This window comes from Crocodylus porosus, unplaced genomic scaffold (genome assembly GCF_001723895.1).
Source record: "Crocodylus porosus isolate Cpor-Errol unplaced genomic scaffold, CroPor_comp1, whole genome shotgun sequence".
Lineage (NCBI taxonomy): Eukaryota > Metazoa > Chordata > Crocodylia > Crocodylidae > Crocodylus > Crocodylus porosus.
In genome coordinates this window covers 227,485,185-227,506,757 of record NW_017728886.1, presented here as the reverse complement: position 1 = coordinate 227,506,757, position 21,573 = coordinate 227,485,185, and the positions used below count along the sequence as shown (strand labels likewise).

General features: G+C 44.2%; 1 protein-coding gene and 1 long non-coding RNA gene across 2 annotated transcripts in view; both read right to left on the bottom strand.

Moving 5' to 3' along the window:
- NECAB1 (N-terminal EF-hand calcium binding protein 1) overlaps nucleotides 1–21,573 on the bottom strand; it is a 123,181-nt gene that overhangs the window by 22,372 nt on the left and 79,236 nt on the right. The window contains exon 6 of the mRNA XM_019550306.1: nucleotides 3,213–3,349. Coding sequence (XP_019405851.1) covers nucleotides 3,213–3,349 — 137 coding nt within the window. The remainder of the gene's footprint in view (nucleotides 1–3,212; nucleotides 3,350–21,573) is intronic.
- Nucleotides 17,916–21,573, bottom strand: part of LOC109320296 — a 7,066-nt gene continuing 3,408 nt past the window's right edge. Inside the window, exon 3 of the long non-coding RNA XR_002103771.1 lies at nucleotides 17,916–18,133. This is a non-coding gene — a long non-coding RNA (uncharacterized LOC109320296). The remainder of the gene's footprint in view (nucleotides 18,134–21,573) is intronic.

The following is a 21,573-nucleotide window of genomic DNA, read 5'->3' as shown; positions in this document are numbered from 1 at the left end:
GGGAAGACCCTGGCGCTGCCCTGGCCCCAGCCTGCAGCAGCATGCTCTGCCCCATGCAGATCTGGAGGCACATGCCCCCTGTACCTCCCAGGGTGTGCATAACAGCAGGAGCCACACCCCCCCGAATGAGCCACTTGCGGCTGAGTCCTGCACCCCTTCAGCTGTGCAGCGCCTCTGCAGTGATAGCCCCAGGCAGCCTCAGCTCCACTCCTCCCTCCCCGCTGCCGGCGCACCCCTCCTGCTGCAGCTGCCGGAAGCCCGCAGCCGGGCTGCCTGCAGCCCTACTGCTGCCCCACGTTTGGGGGGGCTAAGCCCCATTACTCTTCCCCTTCTGCTACCTATGGATGCACCCACAAGGTAGCAAGTTTAAAACTAAAAAAAGGATGTTCTTTTTCACACAGCATGTAATTAAAATGTGGAACTCATTGCCACCAGGTGTTGTGGAAGCTGACACCTTAGCCAGATTCAAAAAAGGATTGGACAAATTCTTGGAGGAAAGGGGCCTCAGTAGCTATTAAGTATGGGATTTCAAGGGGTACAGCCTCTGAATCAGAACTTCCTAGACCTTAAATGCTGGAGGCTGGAAATTAGAGAGGAACAGTGGACAAAATCCTGATCATATGTAGTTTTCACTCCCTTTCAACATCTACTCTCTGCAACTGTGAGACAGAATATTGGGCAAGATGGACCTATGGGATGGCAGTTCTCTAGTTCTTATGACAAGTGACAGCACTTGGTCTTAAATTACATACAAATCAGCATTTTCCACCTTTTTAATAGGTGTGGGAAGGAAGTCTGCAGTTCAGGTTGCAGCCTTTTTCACATTATTATTCAGTGCTTCAAAGACACTCGCATCCAACCCACGAAGCAAAGGAAATGACATTTCCCATATAAAAAAAGAGATTATATGTTTTAAAACTTTCCAAATTTTGAGACAGCCTTTCTGCATCACAAAGCAGCATTAAAGGGCAAAGCTACTTTTTTGCTTTGCCATTCACCTTTAAATGTCACTAGGAATATTCAGGATAGTCTTAGGACCAGCTGAAAAATGAATTCAGACACATATATGGTGATGCAGTTACTGGAGAAAATAAAAGACATACCAGAGAGAAAAATAAAATACAAGTTAACAACCAATAAACTGTTTTAATGCCTGATCCTACAAATCCTTATCCATAGACATATGGTACTCGTACTCCTTGATTACATGGAACCACCCCTGAATAACCAGACCGAGACGGGGTGGAACCAATCCCAGCCTTGCTCACTGGGCTGAGGGGTTACAAAAGGCCCCTGGTGGGGACTTTCACTGCCCCGTGCTGGGCAGCCCCTGGCTGTGAGGGCTGGTGCTGGGTCAAGCCAGTGCATTCCCCTCCCTGCCCTGTCTCTCACAGGCTGGTAGGGACTGGGGAGTGGGCAGGGCTGAGCCCAAGCCAAACTGATGAACTGGGCTGTGGGGGAGATAACCCCTGGTGGGGGCTTTCTCCTTTCCCCCATGCCCTGGGAAGACCTTGGCTGGGGGGAGCAGTTTACAGCTGGGCCAGTGGGTTTGCTTCAGTGCCCCATGCCTCTCACAGGCTGGGGGTGGAGCTGAGCTGATCTCAACCTGGCAAGCCATACTGTGAGGGAGTGAAAAAGCCCTCAGTGGGGGCTTTCACCCCCCTGACATGCTGGGACCTTGGCTGGGGTACCCCCTACCCCACATCCCCACTTCCCCTCCTGGAGGTGGAAGACTGGGGAGGGAATGGGGCTGAGCTGATCCCAGTGCTGCAGGGGATTGAAGAGCCCCTGGTGGGGGCTTCTCCTCCCCTCCGTGCTGGGCAGACCCTGGCTTAGTGCTGGATGGCCTCTCACAGGTGTGGGCTGGGGAGGGGACAGGGCTGAGCTGTTCCCAGCATGGTGAGCTGGGCTGTAGAGGAGTGAAAAACCACCGGTGGGGGGTCTTTCTCCTATGCCAGACAGACCCTGGCTTGTGGGGGGCAGTGTCGGGTCAGGTGTGTGCATTTCCTCCCACCCCCTCTCTCAGGTGTGGGGCTGGGAAGAGGGTGAGGCTGAGCCATTTGGAGCCCTGCAACTCAGGCTACGAGGAGTGTGAAAAGCACCCAGATGGGGTTTTTCCTGCACCACGCAGACCCCAGCTGGGGGGCCAAGGCTGGGTGGTGTGTTCCCCTTCCCTACCCCGCTTTCAGGTGGGGGCTAGGGATAAATATGCTGTCCTCTTTCCCCTCCTTGCAGCTGACAGCAGGTGGGGGGGGGTGGCATGTGTCCAGCAGCCAGTCAGGCCTGGGCTGCTACTAGGGCTAGCTTTAGCAGCCTTAGGCAGCTGGCCATGATGGGTGGTGCACATGAACATCCCCAGGCTCCTGGCCTGGGCCAGCTTCAAAGAAGACACTTTGGGAAGCTGAAATAGACTTGAGCTTGAAGGGACTGGGAGATGGAGGGTTAAGGACATGGAGTTGCATCGTATGGTTGCATTAGATTGACTTTAGTGTTTGTGATGGTGTCTATCAGTAAGAATCTTGTAACTGGAAAGGCTAAGGAACTCTGGCTTTGTACAGACTCTGTGAGGTAACTCTGTGTTTTGAGAAGAGTCAAAGGAATAAAATGAAATAAAATAATCACAATAAGCCTCTCAAATAGCAACCAAATACTAGCACTTCCTCAGATGCAGCACTGTACCTACATGCTATCAATTCTGGGATCAGAATCTTAAAACTTGGTCCTTCGTTCCCACTTGTAGTAAAACTTCCACTGGCATCAATGAGAGTTTCAATGAGGAGTGTTTGTCCCTGTAATTCCTTAGGACATCACAGTAAAATGCAAAATAGGTGTTGTGCAGAGTATGATAATTGCATCTTGCTGGGATATCTTTAGGCCTGTATCTGATTTAGTATCATAAGGTGCCTCTCAGGAGCCACTCTAATTAAAATGCCTGCAAACATCTCATGTATTCAGCATCCCACATTTCAAAATGGCAGTGGCAGTGATTTAACAAAGCTCGTTCAACCAAGTTTAGTTAAAGTGCCCCCACCACCATTTTGAAATGTGGGGTGCTGCATCCCGCTGGAGCAGTCTGATTGGAACGCTTCAGCAGTGCTGGAACGTGTCAGAATGTGTCGGAGCACATGTAAAAGTGCCCATATGAAGTACATTCATTACCTCTTCCCCTTTCCCCCCAACATTCACCTGACCTGAGAAAAACTTTCACTTACCTTTCTTGACGAGTTTGCTCCTCTGTGGTTTCCATGGCACACTCCAGGGAGTTTTGGAGAGACTGTAACTGATTGAGTGTTTCCTTCAGTAGAAAACGAGTCACAAACTGCTCCAACTTCGAAGCCTCCTGATAGTCCTAAAAAGTGCACAAAATTGGCCAGATTTAGGTGCATGAGATGCATTAACTTATTTAAGATGCCCCCAAGGGTCAATCCAAAAAGCCTAGAGATAACTATAGACAGCTACAGGAAACATGAGGCTGAAGATACATCTGAACTCCTGCTCTTTTTCAGAGCTTAATTGCAAGACTCAGGTTGCACATGCAGCATCTGTTCCCTTGGGAACAAGAATATGTACCTCTTACTTTTGATGGGGGCACCGGACTGATTCATGGTATTGCCCAACTTTTGCATAATAGTCAAGTGGTTAAAACCAGGAAGCATGAGGGGACACACTCAATTCCTGTGGCAGCTGCGCTGCAGGATAGCCAAGAATGTAGGTCATAATCTCTAAAAAGAATTGCAGACTTGTAGTTGGGGCTACTGGCTGAGAGGGGGTTCTGGTTCCTGCTGCAAGGGTTATTTCTGTTTTTAACCACTGAATATCTATAATAAAATACACAAACAAACTTAGGAACAGAATGGCCACTGATTTTAACTGATATCCTTACTTTCCTTTGTCAATCACCTGTATAACATAACTCTCCTCTTTCTTCACGTATTTTTTAAATTTATTTTCAATTGCACATTGCATTTCCTCCCACCCCCTCTCTCAGGTGTGGGGCTGGGAAGAGGGTGAGGCCGAGCCATTTGAAAACAGCTGAAACCAGTCTGAGATAAACCTGGTTCAATTGTAGTATCAGACTTAACTGATTTCAGTCAAACCAGTTTATGCAATGTCTGTCCCAGACTCCTTGCTGATTTAAGGTAAGCCCGACTCCCCCAGCATCCTGGCATGCTCTTTGGGCTGGGCAGGGCTCTCTGCTCCAGAGCAGGGCTGGCCCCTCCCCTCTGCTCTTTGGTTGCAGCTCTTGCAGAGCCTTGCAGGCACAGAGTGTCTGCTTGGCTTCTCCCTACTAAGCATGGATTATTTCCCCCACCCCCCGCCTTACGCAGACACCTCTGCATTAGCTAGCATACCACATGCTGGCTATAGTCCCTGCTGTGGGAGACAACAAAAAGCAGACAGGCTTTTTGGAGCTAATGAACAGGTAGCTGGTAATGTCCTTCTTTGGAAGAGCTGTTTGAGAAGAGCTCCATCAGTTAATGGAGGGAGGCTTTTTTTTGTTAATGGGGTGATAAACACAGAGTTAGGAGTGATAAGTATTCCCTGCTGGGCAGCTCAAGAGGGGTGGGGGAATAATAAGAGCGTCCTGTCAGGGCCTGGCCATGTCCACCTCAGTGGAAGCGAAGGGTGGGTTGCTCTGGCGCCCTCCATCTTCTAGCCTGAGCCACTGTAGGCATGTGCCTGCATTTTTGGAATGAAAAAGGAATAACTATCCACCTCCAAATCAGTTCCAGCTTTGCAGGTTAAATTAGCTCAGGCTTTTTGAATGTCTGTCCCTAGCCTAAGGGATTCTATTCTGCCTTAAGTACATGTGGGTAGCTCCCACTAACTGATTAAAAACTAATTGTTTTCCACTGTGAAATAACTGCAGTACCAAATATCTCTTAAATTTGAGAATATCAGGCTATTTCAGGCAGTTGTGATGCTGCATACTGAGATTTTATTCACATTTGCTTTCCAATAGAAGGCATCACTGGGATTTTCATACGCAATCATTTAACAGTTTATCTCAAAAGTAAGCAATTTCTGGTTATATTTGAGGTGTTCTGGCAATTTAAAAGCTGGTTTTTAGAGATTAAATTTGGCATCTACATTTAGCAGACTGGAAAGTTTCTTTGTGCAATTATATTTGTAATATGTTTTTGATGTTCAAAAACTACAAAATTATATTTCTTTTTGTAATCCTGGCAGTCTTACCATTACAGTGTCTAGTCACTGACAGAGACTTATTATCTGTAATGGTCTTGAAAGTATAACTTTGCCTAAGGAAGCGGGGGCTTTTAAAGTCCATTAAAGTCAGTCCTGTCTGAAATGATTCATACGGGAACACTGATTATAATGTATTCTTCAAGAAGGATGTGATTCAAATTTTTGTGTGTTTGACAATGCAGTTTTTTAGCAGTGCAGGCATAGAAAGGCACTGACCCTGCTTATTTCCTGGTAATGGTGCTTTAATTTTATATAGCCTTTTTGAAAAAAATGGCTAATTGGCAACTAGCTGAGATTCAGTCTTCACATTTCTAAGCAGGTGAGCTGGGTTTTAGTGCATCACGTGGTTCACTATAGGCTTTTTTTTGCTATTTCCAGTCAGCTCCAAGTGGCAATAATACAGTATTACAAAGTTTAGACATGAAGCCTAATTGCACCTACAGAACTTTTATTCATGTTAGGACTAGCAGATTAGTAAAATAACAACTTCAGGCAATTTAAAACACACTTCATTTGATAAAATCAATGGTCCTAGTCCTGCAAGTTGCTCTGCTTGGTCCCTGTGACTTCCAGGGGATTCTGTGCTGACTTCAGCGTTGGGACCTGGGTTTGGAATAGTGAATCAACCTTGATGTTAGACATTAAATTAATGGTCAGGAACTGTTATTGAAAGGGCAGATTACCACTGTGGCAAGGAAGCAAAATTATTATAGTCTCCTACAGCTTTCACTTTCTTCCCTCTTATCCTCTTCTTTGCACCTGCCAGTTAATGGCATAAGAACAAGCCAGAAAGTTATTACACATTTTTTGTGGAATAGCTTTGTGGCTTATTCCTTGTTTTATCATGCCTTTAATTGCTTGGACATGTGGCTGGGTCACAATTTAAGGTGTGATTAATTGATTAATCATGCCTTATGTGTAATGTGTAGCTGGGGCCTTTGACTTTCATACTCACAGGATATCTTATTCTTTTTTTCTGGTCCCATATCTTTATCAAGTAGCAAGTCACAGGAGTCTCACGTGTTCATTTTGACTTACTTTTGATAAATCTAGGTCAAAAATCTCTCTGTGTGTCTATACTTCATGGTTCAGTTTGGGGGATGCTAGAACCTGGTTCCATAAGTGTTAGAAATCAAATAAACCTGTGTTTTTAAAATAAACAACCAAAAATTCCTTTGAAACAAAAAAGACTCTCTGACAACTCAAATAGTGTATCCTTCTGTCATTCTTTATGCATGTAAGTATTCACAGCAGGACCCTTATAGGACTTTTAGGAAGAAATTGTATTTTTCCTAGCTAATATTAGAGAATTTATTACTGAAATTAAAATACATCAAGTAAAACAAAGTATAAATGCAGACTATACTCTCTTTCTATATATAGACAGACAGAAATAGATATATTTATGTTTTCTATATGTGCTATATAATTTAATGTAACAACATAGCATATTGTTAAAAGATAATCTCCTGTCAAGGATCACGGTCCAGATCCTTTGCTGATGTGATTTCTCATAGTTCAAGACTTCAGTTGGCTCGGTCTTCTTATATTTAGCCTAAATATAAATCAGCACAGGTAATCTAGATGCTGATTTCTTTTGAAAGGGTCAGCAGACTTTAGAACAATAAGCCTTTGGACAGCAACTCTTTATTTTTGTATCTTTCTTGTCACATTGTTGTAACTTTGGGTTACGTCTTCCCTACTGCAGGCCCAATTTGGCAAGGTCCTTAGGGCTTAATCCAAAGGAAGATTTAGGTGCTACAGTGCAGATGATCACCATGTCTAACTTCTAGATTTCTGGTCCCCAAACTGAAATCCTGAATTATTTGTTACTGACATAGGCTTCTACACAATGCATGAGAGGATACAAGGGCCTCAGAAGGGATTTTTAGACAGCACTGCGCAAGGTGCCACCTAAAGCTAGTTAATAGGAACACCAATTAATCCCATTTCTGTCTGGGGTTTAGATGCTTTATTCAAGGTTCTCAAAACCCCTGATCCTTCCATTCAAGATTCAGGGCCACGACCCCTCCTCATAAGGTATATGTCTAACATCCTTTCTTTCAAGAATGGAGTGTTTCACTTGTTTCACTTGTTTTAATTTGAAACACAGTTGTCATCCTTTAATATATGAGCCTTTTTAACCGGAGTTAAAGGGATACAAGAAACCCAAATTCAGTTCCATCTTCTACCTAAGAGGACTTCTACCTCCCTGAAGAGAGGTGTGGCCAAAGTCCCTGCTATTCTCTGGTGGACATGGTTCAATAGGCCTTGCTGTAATACCTAAAGGTATGTGAGGAGGAATATATCTTTCAAGCTTTCAGGGAAGTTTGTCAGTACCAAAGTTACTGCTCTTGCTCCAAAGGAAAACCTGTTTTGAAGGCATACATGGCAATATATATTTTAGTCCTATATTTTTACTCATGATGTGAATTGTGGATGGGATGTCACTTATTTACATTTTTCTTAATATTTCTTTGCTTTTTTGTGTGTATGCACTTGCAGTCAGTGCATACTGACAGGATTACCATCCTGTAATGCCTTTTTAAGTTTAAATGCAAGACAAAAGATTTATCTGATGTGCAAAATAACAGCCTTAGAAGTACCATGTTCTCAAATGTAAACAACCTTGGGATCAAAGACACCTCACACAGTGTATCGCATGTCAAATGTCTTTCTTCACTAGAAATATATGCTATTAAACTAGTTCTTGCACTGTTGGAAGATTCAAGCTGCTAAAATCTCAGATGTTAAACCACCTGTGAATCATCAGAGTTAATTATGTAGCCAGGAACATCAGTCTCCTATATTTATTTGCCATATTATAAAATTAATCAAGTATGAGAGATCTCTCTAATCAAAATACCTAGTTTTTATAAGGCAATAGTAAAGAAATGTATGTGGGATATATTGTCCATCATATCTTTTTGAGCAAGCACCTGGGGCTAACACTAACCCTATAACAAACATCTGTGACAACATTTTTAAAATGGCAGAATTCATTCACGCAATATTAAGTCTGATTTCTCCCTTCTCCTAAATTATCTGACCTCTCCAATGCAATTGATTTAAGGATGTTGTATCTGACAGAATTAATTTAATTTCTGCAAGCTTTGATTCCCTGCGACACATTAGAACAACATGTGAAAATTTATTTAGAATGAACAACTAAATTCAAGCCTAAAGAAGAAATCCAGTGTCTGTTTTAATTTATCATTGTTGATTAATATACTGTGAAATAACTGAACAAAACATGGATGGAGCTAATATAAATGACCCTTGCTTGTATGTTTTCAGCTACCAGAGCTATTTTATAACAGATGGGTGATGAAAATACCTTAAAATTCTGGCCCTCCAGAGAGTAAGCATTGTGGACAGCTCCACAGAAACTCCTGTCTTTACATACAGTAAATCTGGATTAAATCTTTATGTGTATGTCAACAGCACATCTCCTATAAGCCTATCTGTAGACTGCAGCCACTGAAATTAGCAGAGAACATAATTGTTCAAGGAGACTTGTCAGACCCTGCTGCTGGTCACATTTTGCTTTCTGGGTCCTTCAGAAATGTTTTCCTGCCTTTTATGACTCTAATCTGAATGACAGTACTGTATTTTCAAATCCCCAGATAGGTTGTGCAATACAGGCTACTCAGGTTTCATGCCTAGCATCAGGAGTTAATGCTCGTTTAACTATTCTGGACATATTCCTTTCATATATTTCTCAAAAGACTTTAAAATTTGAGGCTGAATTACTTCCCATCATTCCTGCTTGTGGTCTGTCTCAGTGGCTTTTTATTGACCTGATGCATTTAATACAAATATTTTTGTATAATTTGCCTCTCAATACAGATTAATGATTTTTTGTTTTTCCAGTTATCCAAAGCCTGTGGGAACCTTTCTATTGTGTTTATTGGCCTTTGGATCAGGTATCACTCTATACCTCATCATTTGAAGATAATAAGGCGTGCTCCCTTTATAAAGAAATTTATTGAGGCTCATTGGGAGGACTAGGGGCAAGTCACCATAGATCTCTGAATCTTGAAATCCCTCTCTGTTAAAAGTGTGTGTGTGTGTGTGTGTGTGTGTGTGTGTGTGTGTTGAGCCACCTTGATAAAGAGGTTTGGTGATGCCTGGAAGAAAGGTACTAAATGAGTAATCTGGATTATTATTATTTAATTGTCAATGGAGGGGGAGACCCTCTATACACTTCTATCCCAATTCACACTGAATGCAGTTTTATTACTGAATACTATTTATCAATGTTTTTATGTTTTCATTTGTTTTCTGGAGGAAAGTACTTTCATTTCCAGTTTTAAAAAAGACATGATGGTATTAGAAAAGAAGTTATTAGTTCTGAATTAAGAAGTATTTGTTTCCATTTATTAAACCTGCGTACATTTAGGAAGCTAAGTTGGCATATAAAGCACTTAATATCAGCATATGGCAACCACCAATCAATGTTGAGATCTAATGAAGACAGGTTTAAGAGAAAAAGGGTACTGTTTCTTGAATACGTTAACAGTGAATTGAAGTTCATTAGCACATGAATTGCACTGTATAGTAAGTCACTACAGTACAAAGAAAATACGTCTCAACATATCAATTTTTGATTCTGTATGATATGCAAATACTAAGTGAATGTACTGTTGGAGCACGCTGCAGGGGGCTTTTTGGCACGTTTATCTAAAGCTGATTGAATCAGCTTTAGATAAACGTGCCAAAAAGCCCCGCTGACTTGCCTGATCTATACAGATGCTGGGAAGCCAGGTTGAACTAACATGCTTCCTGTTTCGGTAAAGCAATGATTTGTTTTGGGGTTTTTCATGTCTGTAAAGCAATGATTTGTTTTGGGGTTTTTCATGTCTGTCAGCAGCCAAAAAATATTACCTTAGCAATGGAAATTTAATTTTGGGGCTCCTTGTGATGGATTCAAATGACTTTGGTATTATATTTGTTCTGTTGCTTAGGAATCCTTTGATTGTACTCATGGATTTCTGCACCAGCTTCTGTCCCTATTTTCTCATTAAAAATATTTTCCACAAAAATAACAACAAGTAATAATTTCTTGGCTGCAGCAGGCAGACAGCTTATTTGCAATGTGTAACTGTTTCTACTCAAGATTTAATTTTGTTTTATAATTTTCTGCTTCTGTTCATATTATATATACTGCATCAGTCATTTTACTAAGAACTATTCAACAGAAGGCATACTCTAACTTTGTTAAGCATTAATTGGTAGTGTTAGAATGATGTTCCAGGAATTACAAGAGGCAAGGATTTTTATGAAGAATTCTGATGAAGGCACTCTAAGGAATGCCTTGCATTTGAAAGATAACCCAGTCACCCAGTTGGTCCAATAAAAGATATCACCCACAAAACCCCTTGCCTTAAGCATTGATTAAAACTCAGAATGTATATTAAATATAGTTTTATTGACTTCAGTTGAGTATTCTCAGTTGCTTTGCAATTGAAGATATTAGTATATATAGAGAGGCTTGAACAATGAATCTCTGAGAAAAATGTTTGTCTTGGTATGTCCTGAATGTCCTGGTATCTGAGGAACTGGAACAATTAAATATTAATTAGCATAACATTTAATATCTTCTCTATTATTGTTACAACGAGTAAAGACGGGGTTAGCTATGCTAGTCTAAAACTGAGCACAATAATCCATAGTAACAGCCCACAATGTTGAAGCAAGAACACCCATATAAGCTGTACTACTTAGCTATTATAAGAGAATATCAGCAGTGTTTTTGGGAGTGTCCAGTAGAACAACTATAATCTTCCACTCTGGCTCTTTTTCTCTGGCAGTGTCTAAGTTCCTGTTGCTATAATATGTACAGAATTGATGTTCCCATCAGTGTTCCTGTAGCTTAACTCTCAGCTGAACTTTTTTTCTTACCAAGTGGTTTAGAGGCACTATGCCACTACTCATTTTTTTCTAACTGTAGGTAGTAAGAGTATATGCAATAATGTTGTTTTTATGAAGTATTTGTGGGAGTACTGGTAAAATGTCAAAGCTGCAGAGGATGCGTTTTGATGGATATTGGCAGATTATGGTTAGGTTATGTGCTTCTTTTCTGCTATTTTTATGTTTAAAGGCATTGATATTAATTTAATTTGGGTTGGTTTTGAAAGCCCTGACTGTTCACAAATCTATTCTTGCTAGCAGGCAAGTTTGAGCACTGGCTTCTTGGCGAGCAGTTATAAAACTTAAGAGAAAAAGATCAAAGAAGTTATCATAAGCTTTTATTATTCCAACTGGAAGGGAAAAATATATCTGGACCAAGAATGTTATTGTGTAGTATATGCTTTTCTTCTGCTTGCCACCCTTGGTATCTTTCTTTATAAAGGCAGTGGAAGTCATGATCGTAACATTTAGTGGAAATCATGATCATAAAGAAATGAAGTTCACAATCAAGAGAGAGCCCTATTTGCCAAAATTCTATCATTTCAAATAGTACTAAGAATGTTATTGGATAAAAATAGTTACTGTCCTCTTTGGAAATGAGCTATTTACTTATAGTAGTATGACTTCTTGCTATAAGGAAACAATTGGTGATATATTCAGTACTGTCATGAACATTTCCGTTCTCTTCATATGGATTTGCAGAAGACAAATGAGGTATAACTGGGTGTATGGATTTATGTAAATACGATCCAGGTTCTGATTGGAATGATTGGAATTCCCTTTTATTTAAAAAATTAGGAGTTTTTAAGACCAGGTAATTTGGCTCAAGGCATGCCCAGCCAATGGCAAAAGGCTTTTAACTAGGACTGCAAAGCTTCGGTAGCTGGTTTGATTCCGAGGAAATTCAACCCAATTCAGAGACCAAATCTCCAAATCCAAATCAAATTGGAAGACCAAGAAAAAGCTCTGAATCAATTGGAAGCATCCGAATCAATTTGGAAAAGCTTCAGAAAAAGATTAGGCTGATTCAGAGATTCGGCCATAAACTAAACAGGCAGCTGACAGCTGCCTTCAGCTGGTAAGTCTGTTGGGTTTGAGGGAGGGAATAGGGGAGGGGCACGGGGGAGGGAGGGATTGGGGCTGGGACAAGCTGCCCAGCCGGGGCAGGGGGGTGCGTTTCTCAGGGAGAGGGGAGCACAGGATGCAAGCTTGTCAGCACTGGGAGCAGGGGCTCTACTCTGCTGCCACTTGCCTAGTCAGGCCGGCAGGGGGGGCAGGATGCGGGCACAGCTCGCTCTGGGCAGAAGGGGACAAGTGGCAGAAGGGCATAGCCCCCGCTCCCAGTGCTGACATACCTACATCCCACGCCTCCTGTGCTGGCTGGCAAGCAGCGGCAGAGAAGAGCCCCAGCTTCCAGCACTGATGTGAGCATGGCAGCACTGAGAGCAGAGGCTATGCCCTGCTGCTGCCTAGAGAGAGCTGTGCCTGCATCGTGCCCTCCGTGTGCCTGCATCGTGCCAACTGGGCAAGCAGCGTTAGGGCAGAGCCCCTGCAGCTCCCCCTACAGAGGCAGAGGCAGGCACAGCCGGGGAAGCCACAGGAGAAGCCCCCATGGCTGCCCTGTCTGGCCCCATCCCCCGCCCAGCCCAGCCTCCCAACACTTTTGAAAAACAAAAGCCCCGCACTCACCAGATGCAGGAGTGGTGATTAGGGGCTCTGGGCACTCATGGCAGAGCCCACCCATGCAATACAGGGCAGTAGGGATCACCCTCCCACCCACCACCCACATGAAAGCTGTCCCATGGCACGAGTGTAGTGCTGCTCAGCAGGGCACTTAGCACTGTTTGGGAGCTGGGGCCACTATGGCTAATCAGTGCCAGGCTGCAGCTGACACGTGGAGTTGCCCCAGATCCCAGGTGAATTGAACTGGGAGCTGGGGAATCAAACCAGGAGCTGGGGAATTGAACCAGTTCAATTTCCCCAGTTCTACATGTCAGCTGGGGCCCAGTGGGACTCAGCCACAGAGTGGCCCCAGCTCCCAGACAGTGCGCAGCATGTGGGTGCCAGGTGGGGGGGGGTGATCCCTGCTGCCCTCCGCTGCATGAGGAGGCTCTGCCATGAGTCCTCAGCGGCCCCAATCACCTCTACCAGAGCTGGTGAGTATGGGGCTTTTTTTTTTTTTTCAATGTGTCAGGAGGCTGGGCTGGGCAGGGGATGGGGTCGGGCAGGGCAGCCATGGGGGCTTCTCCTGCAGCTCTCCTCACCCAAGGAAAGGCAGGCACAGCTGGAGGAGAAGCGGGAGAACCTGCAGCCACCCAGCTCTGCCTGCTTCTCCTCAGCTGATCCGAATCACTGAATCTCTCCAACTCAGCACCAAATCTTCCAAAGCTGATTCAGCTGAATCGATTCAGGACAGTTATCCGAATCTCCAAATTGAACCACTGTCCTCTGAATTGGCCAAATCCAAATTGAATACTTCCAAATTTGCACAGGCCTACTTTTAGCTAGTCCATACCTTAACATTTATCATCACTTTTTACTTAACCAATGTTATAGTTACTTCAGTTCTTCTTTTATTAAGAGATCCTCTAGCAAGGAAATAAACAGAAAGATATCATTTCTTTGAACTAGTAAATATGTTGGACTTCAGGGAAGTATTTATTATCAATTGAGTTTTCTTTATTAAAAATAATCACCAGATGTTGTACACAAATGTTCTCTGTGTCACCTAGATTAATCTCAACTTGCACTATCTTGAATTTAAAAGATTGTGGCACGTTTGCGCTTCCTGGTGCATGTACATTGAAACCTTTCTAGTCTCTCCCTCCCATTTGGCTTTGGAAAAGCTGCATGAAATTATTTTAGCCAAAGGCCTTTGTGACTTACATAAAGAAAGTTTGTCAGGCTGAGGAAAGGAAATGAGGGATGGAGAGAGAAAAGTGAGTCAGTAGGGAAGTGAGAACAGATGAAAGGGCAGAAGGGATCTTGAATATTTGTTAAAACAATTTAGTGTTGAGCTGTCAAAGTACCATTGAGCTATCTAACAGTCCCTTCTGGTTACTGTATTTCCCTTCTTTTTGAATGTGAATATAAAATAAGTATCATTTTTAGATATCTAAAGTATCCTCTGGATCTTGTTTATGGTACTAAGTCACCTTTGCATTTTTGGGAATGGCCTATATACTACCTTAATGAGTGGTGCTGCAGAAGCTATTTACATACAGAGAAAAATGGGATGACTCCATGATAACATCGTACAATAATCTGAAATAAATGCTTTCTGCAGTGCCTTGGAAAAAACAGGGGGAAGAAATGAAAATCATTTGTTTAGAAATTTTTCTGGGTAAAATATATACATTATATTTCATATTAGAATCTCCATTTATGTTTATGGTCTTAGGGTTTATTCCTGCATCATACATCTTGTGCGACAGTATTTGGCACCCGAATGTCTGCATCTGAAATGGCCAGTCATTAAAAATCATCAACAATATAGTGATTTGGTACATCAACAACACCATGTCTAGATAGCAACAACATCCTCAGAGGTCTGCTGTTCTGTGTGGGCTGCCTCTTGTCTATGAGACACCCTAGCACTGCTGTTAACACACCTGTGGGACAGTGGGATAGCAGGCTCCCATTCCCTGGAAGTGGTAGCTAATAGAAAGTGTATCTGAGAGGCTGTACAGGAGTTAGTCAAAAGCCTTCCCAAGTCCAGAACTCAAAAGAGGATATGTGAATAACTCTTTTTGTTGTTGGGTTTTTTTGGTGGGGGGAGGGAGGTTGTGTTCTTGGCTTCCAGATCAATTCCCCTTCTCCTCCCCCTCCTCCACTTCCACATGGGTGGGATTTTCATTTTTTTCTTACTGAAGTAAAAACTATATTTTGGATCTTAAAAAGCATTTGTAGTTTTAGCACTTGTAACAAAAAGTAAGGAACCAAAAGGCTGGAGGAAAATCTTCCCTTTTTACCTCATGTGAGTGCAGGAAAAATGGAGGCACACCCACCACTGTCCCCAGTTGACCCGGGGGAGGGAGAGCCCCAGGGTTGCTACTGCCTTGCTTCGGCTAGGGGCTATGGGGAGCAGCTACATGGGGTGTTGGACTCAACAGGGCACAGTGGTGGTGGCGAGTAGTTTCCTGCTCCCTATCTGGCTTGTCCAAGTTTTCTCCACCAGCCCAGAGGTTCTAGCTGTGGAGAGTGTCCCATCAGCGACACTGGTGGCAGGTTTCCTCCTCCAAAGTTTGCTCATGGAGCAGGCATAGGAAACAGAGACCACCCACTGCTGCTGCTGTCCCAAGCCATGCCTGGCACCCTGTTCAACTGCTTCCCACAGCCCTGGCTGGAGCGGGCAGGAGAAGGCCTGGGGTTTCTTTCCTTGCATTCCTGGGTCAGCCAGGTAGAGTAGCTGTGGCAGATGGTTCCTCCTTTCCTGCAGCCAGAAGTGTAATTAGCAGGGTTTGCACCCTGGGCTAACCCTGTAGGAGGGGGAGAGGAAATGGGAGGGAGTGGAGGTGCCACCAAGTGCTAGCTAGAAGGGAGAAGGGGCTGAGTGGTAGGGAGTGAGGGCCAAGTTTTACCTGCTTCAGGGACTCAAAGTCTCTGGCTGTTGATGCCGTGACAAAGTCTGCCTGTAGAGGTGCTGGAAGCCAGCATGGGGAACTTATAGCCATCCCTGCAGCACTCCCACACTTCTTTTTTCAAAATCCTGTTTCTGCCCATGGAGCTGTCTAACTTCTGAATATTTCACCCCCCCACCCCACATGGGCAGCATAGGTTCCCCTCCTAGGGGGAGGGACAGGTAGTGGAAGCTAGAGGTGAGAGAGGGAGCCTGCAGACCCTGGCACAGCAGAAACAGTGAGAGAGGCAGCAACTGGGCAGGAGCTCAAGGGCTGCAAATTAAGTCCACATACAGCCTCTGGGGTACCAGTTGGACACCTCTGTCCTAGCAGGTACTGTGCTCACATAGCTGATGGGAGATCCAGGTTCAGCGCTCTACTCTGCTTGACAGGATTTAAGCCCACAACTTCTGCCTTCTAGAGAAATGCCATAGTTATCAGGCTATAAGATTCCGGGGGTGTCCTCCATCTTTCATGATACAGTTGATCTTCTGTAGAGCATTTATTAAAGAAGCCCTTAAGCCAGAGAGACAAATAATTCCTTGACCTCCTTATTAAGGCATGCCCCAGAGAAGTCAGACAGTCTGGTTCAAATTGCTGGTCTTAGGCTGGTTTAATCAATGCTGTATCTGACTTTCTTTCCTCTCTGTAATGGACCCTGAATGCCAGGATTCAAAGTCCTTCCTACTCTTGTTCCATTTGTTTGGCCTACTTAAATATTAATTGAACATCTGAAATATGAGACCAAGAAACTCCCATGCAGAAAAACACAATTAAATTAACATCAACAGCACTTGCGTCAGTGCTTGGATAAGTGGTCAGAATGGACCAGGCAGAGGTCAGAATGGACCTAGAGCTTTCCACGTGCTAGGTACTGGATAAAAGGAAGACGTTCTGTTCTGTGACTGTAGTCCTTCATTTCCTCGTCTTTTATTACAAATGCCTGAAGATTAAATATTTCTATAAATGTCAAACTAGCTTGATTTGGAAATCTCATGTCTGCCATTTTCACTACAGCTGCCCTACAAATTGCCTTTTTTGAAAATAAATGAAGAATAAAGAATAAAGTTTGCAGCTCAGCTCAGATACCGCATGTGGAGTCTAACATAATTGTCTGGTGGGCATTTGCAAGGGGAACAAAATCTAAGACTCTGACAATGCATGTGTGTGTCTTACATATTGCATCCAAATTTTTTTGTACTTGTTTCCGTTAGCAGTACTGCAAATTCAGGTTGTATTGCAATATATCTGGCCAGAAAATGTGTTCTTAAATAATAACTGAATTGAGAAAAAAAAATCAAATTTGGTAACCTGAAGTCTATTTCCTTTGCCTATCACTATCCTTATTTTCAGAATGGGTGAATATTCACATACCCTACAATGAATTCAGTGCTACTCAGGTGCTAAGCCACTTTTTTTTTTGGTGTCCAAATCTTGAATTAGAAACTCTGTTTTTAGGTACTTTGGTTTGAACAATTTGCCAGAGCAATATTTTTATAAGGAATCTAGAGAATCTATAGGTAATCTAGGGAACGGAGAAACCCCAATTTCTTAAATATAGCTTGTTGGGGAATGAAAAAAAGTAAATAAAATAACCTAATTAATTAGCTATTTGTATTTGTCATAACAGCAGTTGAGAAAGTACTTGTAGGAAAAAAAGCTTTCCAATTCCTTTGTAAAGCAACATTGAGTGTTTATTTTAATGCTTCCTTCTTGTAAGATGGAGAATGAGAGAGAAACACAGCTATGTCAGCTTCCACTTTGATCAGGAAAATTGTAACCTGCCAACGACAGGAAGAGTTACCCAAACCCAATAGTTAATCTGTCCTTCCCCACTGCCATCCCTAGCAACAAAAGTGACTCATACAGTTACTTATTCCTGGGAGAGAAATGATCAAATGTCACATTTCCCCCTAAAAATACCCAAAGCCTTCAGTCTCTTCCTTGTCATGCATAAGTGCCACAACACTGGGGCTGTAACACAGCATGCTTAAATAAGATGTGCATTTTAAATGCAAAAGACTCACTGAGAAAACAGGTACCCTTTTTTAACTGAATGCATGTGAATTCTTGCATCTACTTGTTGCTTCATGTTCCTTTATCTCAGCACCTCTCTTGCAGACGTAAGCCACTTAATGAGCACCACATTCCACCCCAGTGAACAGTACTGAAGCTGGTTATTTCTCTAAAGCAGGATTTTTCCAACAGCAGTACATGTACCCCTGGGGGTACTTGGGATGGCCTCAGGGGGTACTCGGCAGCAGGCGCCACCTGCACTTTTGCAGGGGACCCTCCCCCTCCCCCTCCCCCTCCCCCCACTCATCTGGCTGCCCGGGGACTCCTGCCTTCTTAACTGGCTGCCAGGGGTACACTGACCCAAAAAGGTTGAAAACCTTTGCACTAAAGAATGCTGAGAACAAGTCTTTGCTACTCTTAGTCATTTTGTCAGCTGAATAGTTAAATTTACACAAATGGGACCCTTTGTCAAATATGCTACTGCTGGGGAGTCATCTGGCCCAATCTGGGGAAAAAAAAGCATCCTAATCCTAACTGTACTTTAGCTCTGGTATTTTCCTCCCCCACTCTCCCTGCCGTGCTTTGTTGTCTGTTTAGCCTCTTCAGAGCTAGAAATATTTTCCTGGGGTAGTTTTATATGCACTATACTGTGCTAGGGAGCTCAGGCAAATGCACATACACCCACTCCTGCTCCATGTGCTGTAAGCCTAGGGGACAGACATTATAAACTGGTTTAAGTGATCAGAAACTGGTTTAAACCTGAAACAGAACATAAGATCAGTGCACATAAACCGGTTTCAAAATGGCTGAAACTGGTTTAAGATAAACCTGGTTGAATGTAGTACAGTTTCCCTCGATTTATGCCACTCCTTTATATGTGAATTTGCTCTTACACAATAAGCATATTTAGACCCATAAATTGTTATATGTAAGGTAAATTTGCTCTTATGCAATCAGCATAGATGCCTCCCATCCCCAACCAAGTAAGTCTGTGGGGGGAGGGGAAAGGTCCATGGCCCTCTCACCCCAGCCTCAGCTGCAGCAGCCATGGGAGTGGCCGGCACCAGCAGCCTGCAGCTGCTGGCTGCACCATGCGCCACCTGTCCCCCCCGTGCCTGGGCTCCACCTGTCCTCACTCACTTCAGCTCTTGGGCTGCTCCATGCCCTGGTGCAGGCAGCCGGTGTCAGCTGCTCCCAGGGCCACTGCAGCTGGGGCTGAGGTGAATGGGGCCATGGCCCTTTCCCCTCCCCCCACAGCATGGGCTGAGGTGAGTGCGGGCAAGCGGAGCCCCAGGTGGTGCAGAGGGAACTGTCGGGGGGGTGGTGTGCGGGCATGCCTCTTCCTTTTTCGCGCTTCCTGGAAGGGCTGCAGGCTGGGGGGGCACATGCCCCTTGGGAAGAGCCTGGCAGAGCCCCCCAGCCTGCAGCCCTCCCAGGGGTACAGAGCAGCAAGAGACACTCCCACACCCACTGACCATTCCTTTTACAGCTGGTGTGGGCCACTCCCAGTACCACTGCAGATGGGGCTGGGGTGAGTGCTGTGCCCCATGCCACTTGGGTCTCCACTTGTCTACACTCACCCCAGCCCATGCTGGAGTGGCCCTGGGAGCAGCCGATACCAGCTGCCTGCACCAGGGTATGGCACAGCCCAGGAGCTGAGGTGAGTGGGGACAGACAGAGCCCAGGTGCAGGGGGACAGGCGGAGCATGGTGCAGCCCAGAGGCTGCAGGCAGCTGGCTCCGGCCACTCCTGGGGCCACTGCAGCCGGGGTTGGTGTGACTGCCGCTCTGTTCCCTCTGCTTTGTTCCCTCATGCAGCCCTGGAAGCGGCACCAGTCCCCCCGTCCCTTCCCCAGCCCCAGCCTCATTCCCTCCCTCCCTCACCACCATGGGAACCTATCCTTATTTGTTATATTATTAAATGGGTTTGCTTTATGCGAATTCGATTTATGCGCCATTCTTTGGAAACACATGTACCACATAAATGAAGGAAAACCTGTATCAGACTTAACTGATTTGAGTCAAACTGGTTTATGCAATGTCTGTCTCAGACCCCTTCTTGGTTTAAATTAAACCAGAGTCCCCCAGCATCCCAGATGCTCTGCAACTCTGGGCTGGGATGTTCTGTCTGCTCCAGAGAACAGAGCTGGTCCCACCCCTCTGGTCCATAACAGCTCCAGTGGAGACTGCAGGCACAACAGTGTCTGCCTGGCTTCTCCCACCTCCCCTCCCTGCTGCTCAAGCAGAGATCTCATCCACCCCTTCCATCTCCCACAGCACAGACTCCAGCCCCATGAACCCTAGGCATGTGGTATGTTAACTAATACTTAGAGGTGTGTGTATCTCCAATTTCACTGGGACAGGCAGACAGAACAGTACCCGCTTAGGGCTTTTTGGAGCTAATCAACAGGTCAGTTGGTAATGTCCCTCCGTTCCTTCCTTGGAAAAAGCTGTTTAAGAAGAGCTTGAACTAATGAGCGAGGCTTTTGTTTTGCTGATGGGCTGATAAATGCTGTGTAATCAGCTCCCTGCTGCCCCCCTTGCCTGTTAGGTTTGCAGACAGTATAAAGAAGCAGGGAGAAAGAGATTCAGAAGCTTAGTATCATCAACAGATGCATGCACTGCACACTCCCCCTTTGCCTTAGAGTGCTAGCCTGGGGCTGGGGGCTGGCAAGACTCCTGTCCTTTGAGCAGCGAGCAGGGAAAAGCCTGGGAAAGTGCAGGCAGGGTTGGGGTTTACACCCCTCCTTAATCAGAACATCCTATCAAGCCTGGCCATGCCCCCCATCCCCCCACCCCCCAGGTCAGCACTGTAGAAGGGAAGGAAGGGAGGGCTGCTCTAGCAGTCCCCATCTTCTAGCCTAAGCCACGGCAGGCATGTGCCTGCATTTCCTCAGTCCAGAGGGTATGTCTTAGTTGCAAACTAATTCAATCTAGGCTGGTTAAACTAATCTGCAAAGGCTGAATCAATACAGGCACAGGCTTTTTGAATGTCTGTCCCTAGCCCAGATGCTGAAAAATTTCATGTAACCACGGTGGCTCTGTGAGTGGCACTGTGTATGCCCATTGCTCCTCTAAGAAGTAGTCAGTACTGAGAGCTTGACAGAGGTGGTGGACTTGCCCTAAAGGCACACCACAAAACAGCTATGTGACACTTTTTCAGTGAAAGCTGATTTGGGAGTGGGTGGGTAGGATATGTTTCCTGGTCCCTAGAACAGACCAACATGATATAGACATGCCCTTTCTGCTGGAAGTGTATGTGATGCACTTCTCTACTTGCCTTTGATATATAGCTCATGATGCAAGTGCTACAAGTCTCCTGATATTTATTAAGATTCATTCTAGAATCAGATGAGTCATTTGGAATATAGAAAAATACAGCGGTATCTCTTTTAAATGGCTGAGCATTTTTGTTTAAAAAATGTGAGGTTGATAGAATAGGTAAAGCTGTATTCATGATGGTTACGACTCTTTCAATCTGTCTAATACAAAATTAAGACTTTTCCTACCTTGGATTTTCTTCATTCAAATAGTACCTTGTGGACAAGGCTTTCTGCACCCATGTGTATTAAGAAACTTGCATATCTTAATAAAGTGAAGCTACAGAAGCAAACAAGCATGCAAACAAACCTAAAACCTTGGAGAGATACACATTCTCTAGCTCACTGCCAATTCACCTGATTCTGTAACCATTTTAATGCAATTGCATTCAAAATTCCCCCTTGTCATTCCATCTAATATTATTGGACAGACACTATCCAGTTCTATTCATAGTTTCATAGTTTCTAGAGTTGGAAGGGACCTGAGTAGATCATCTA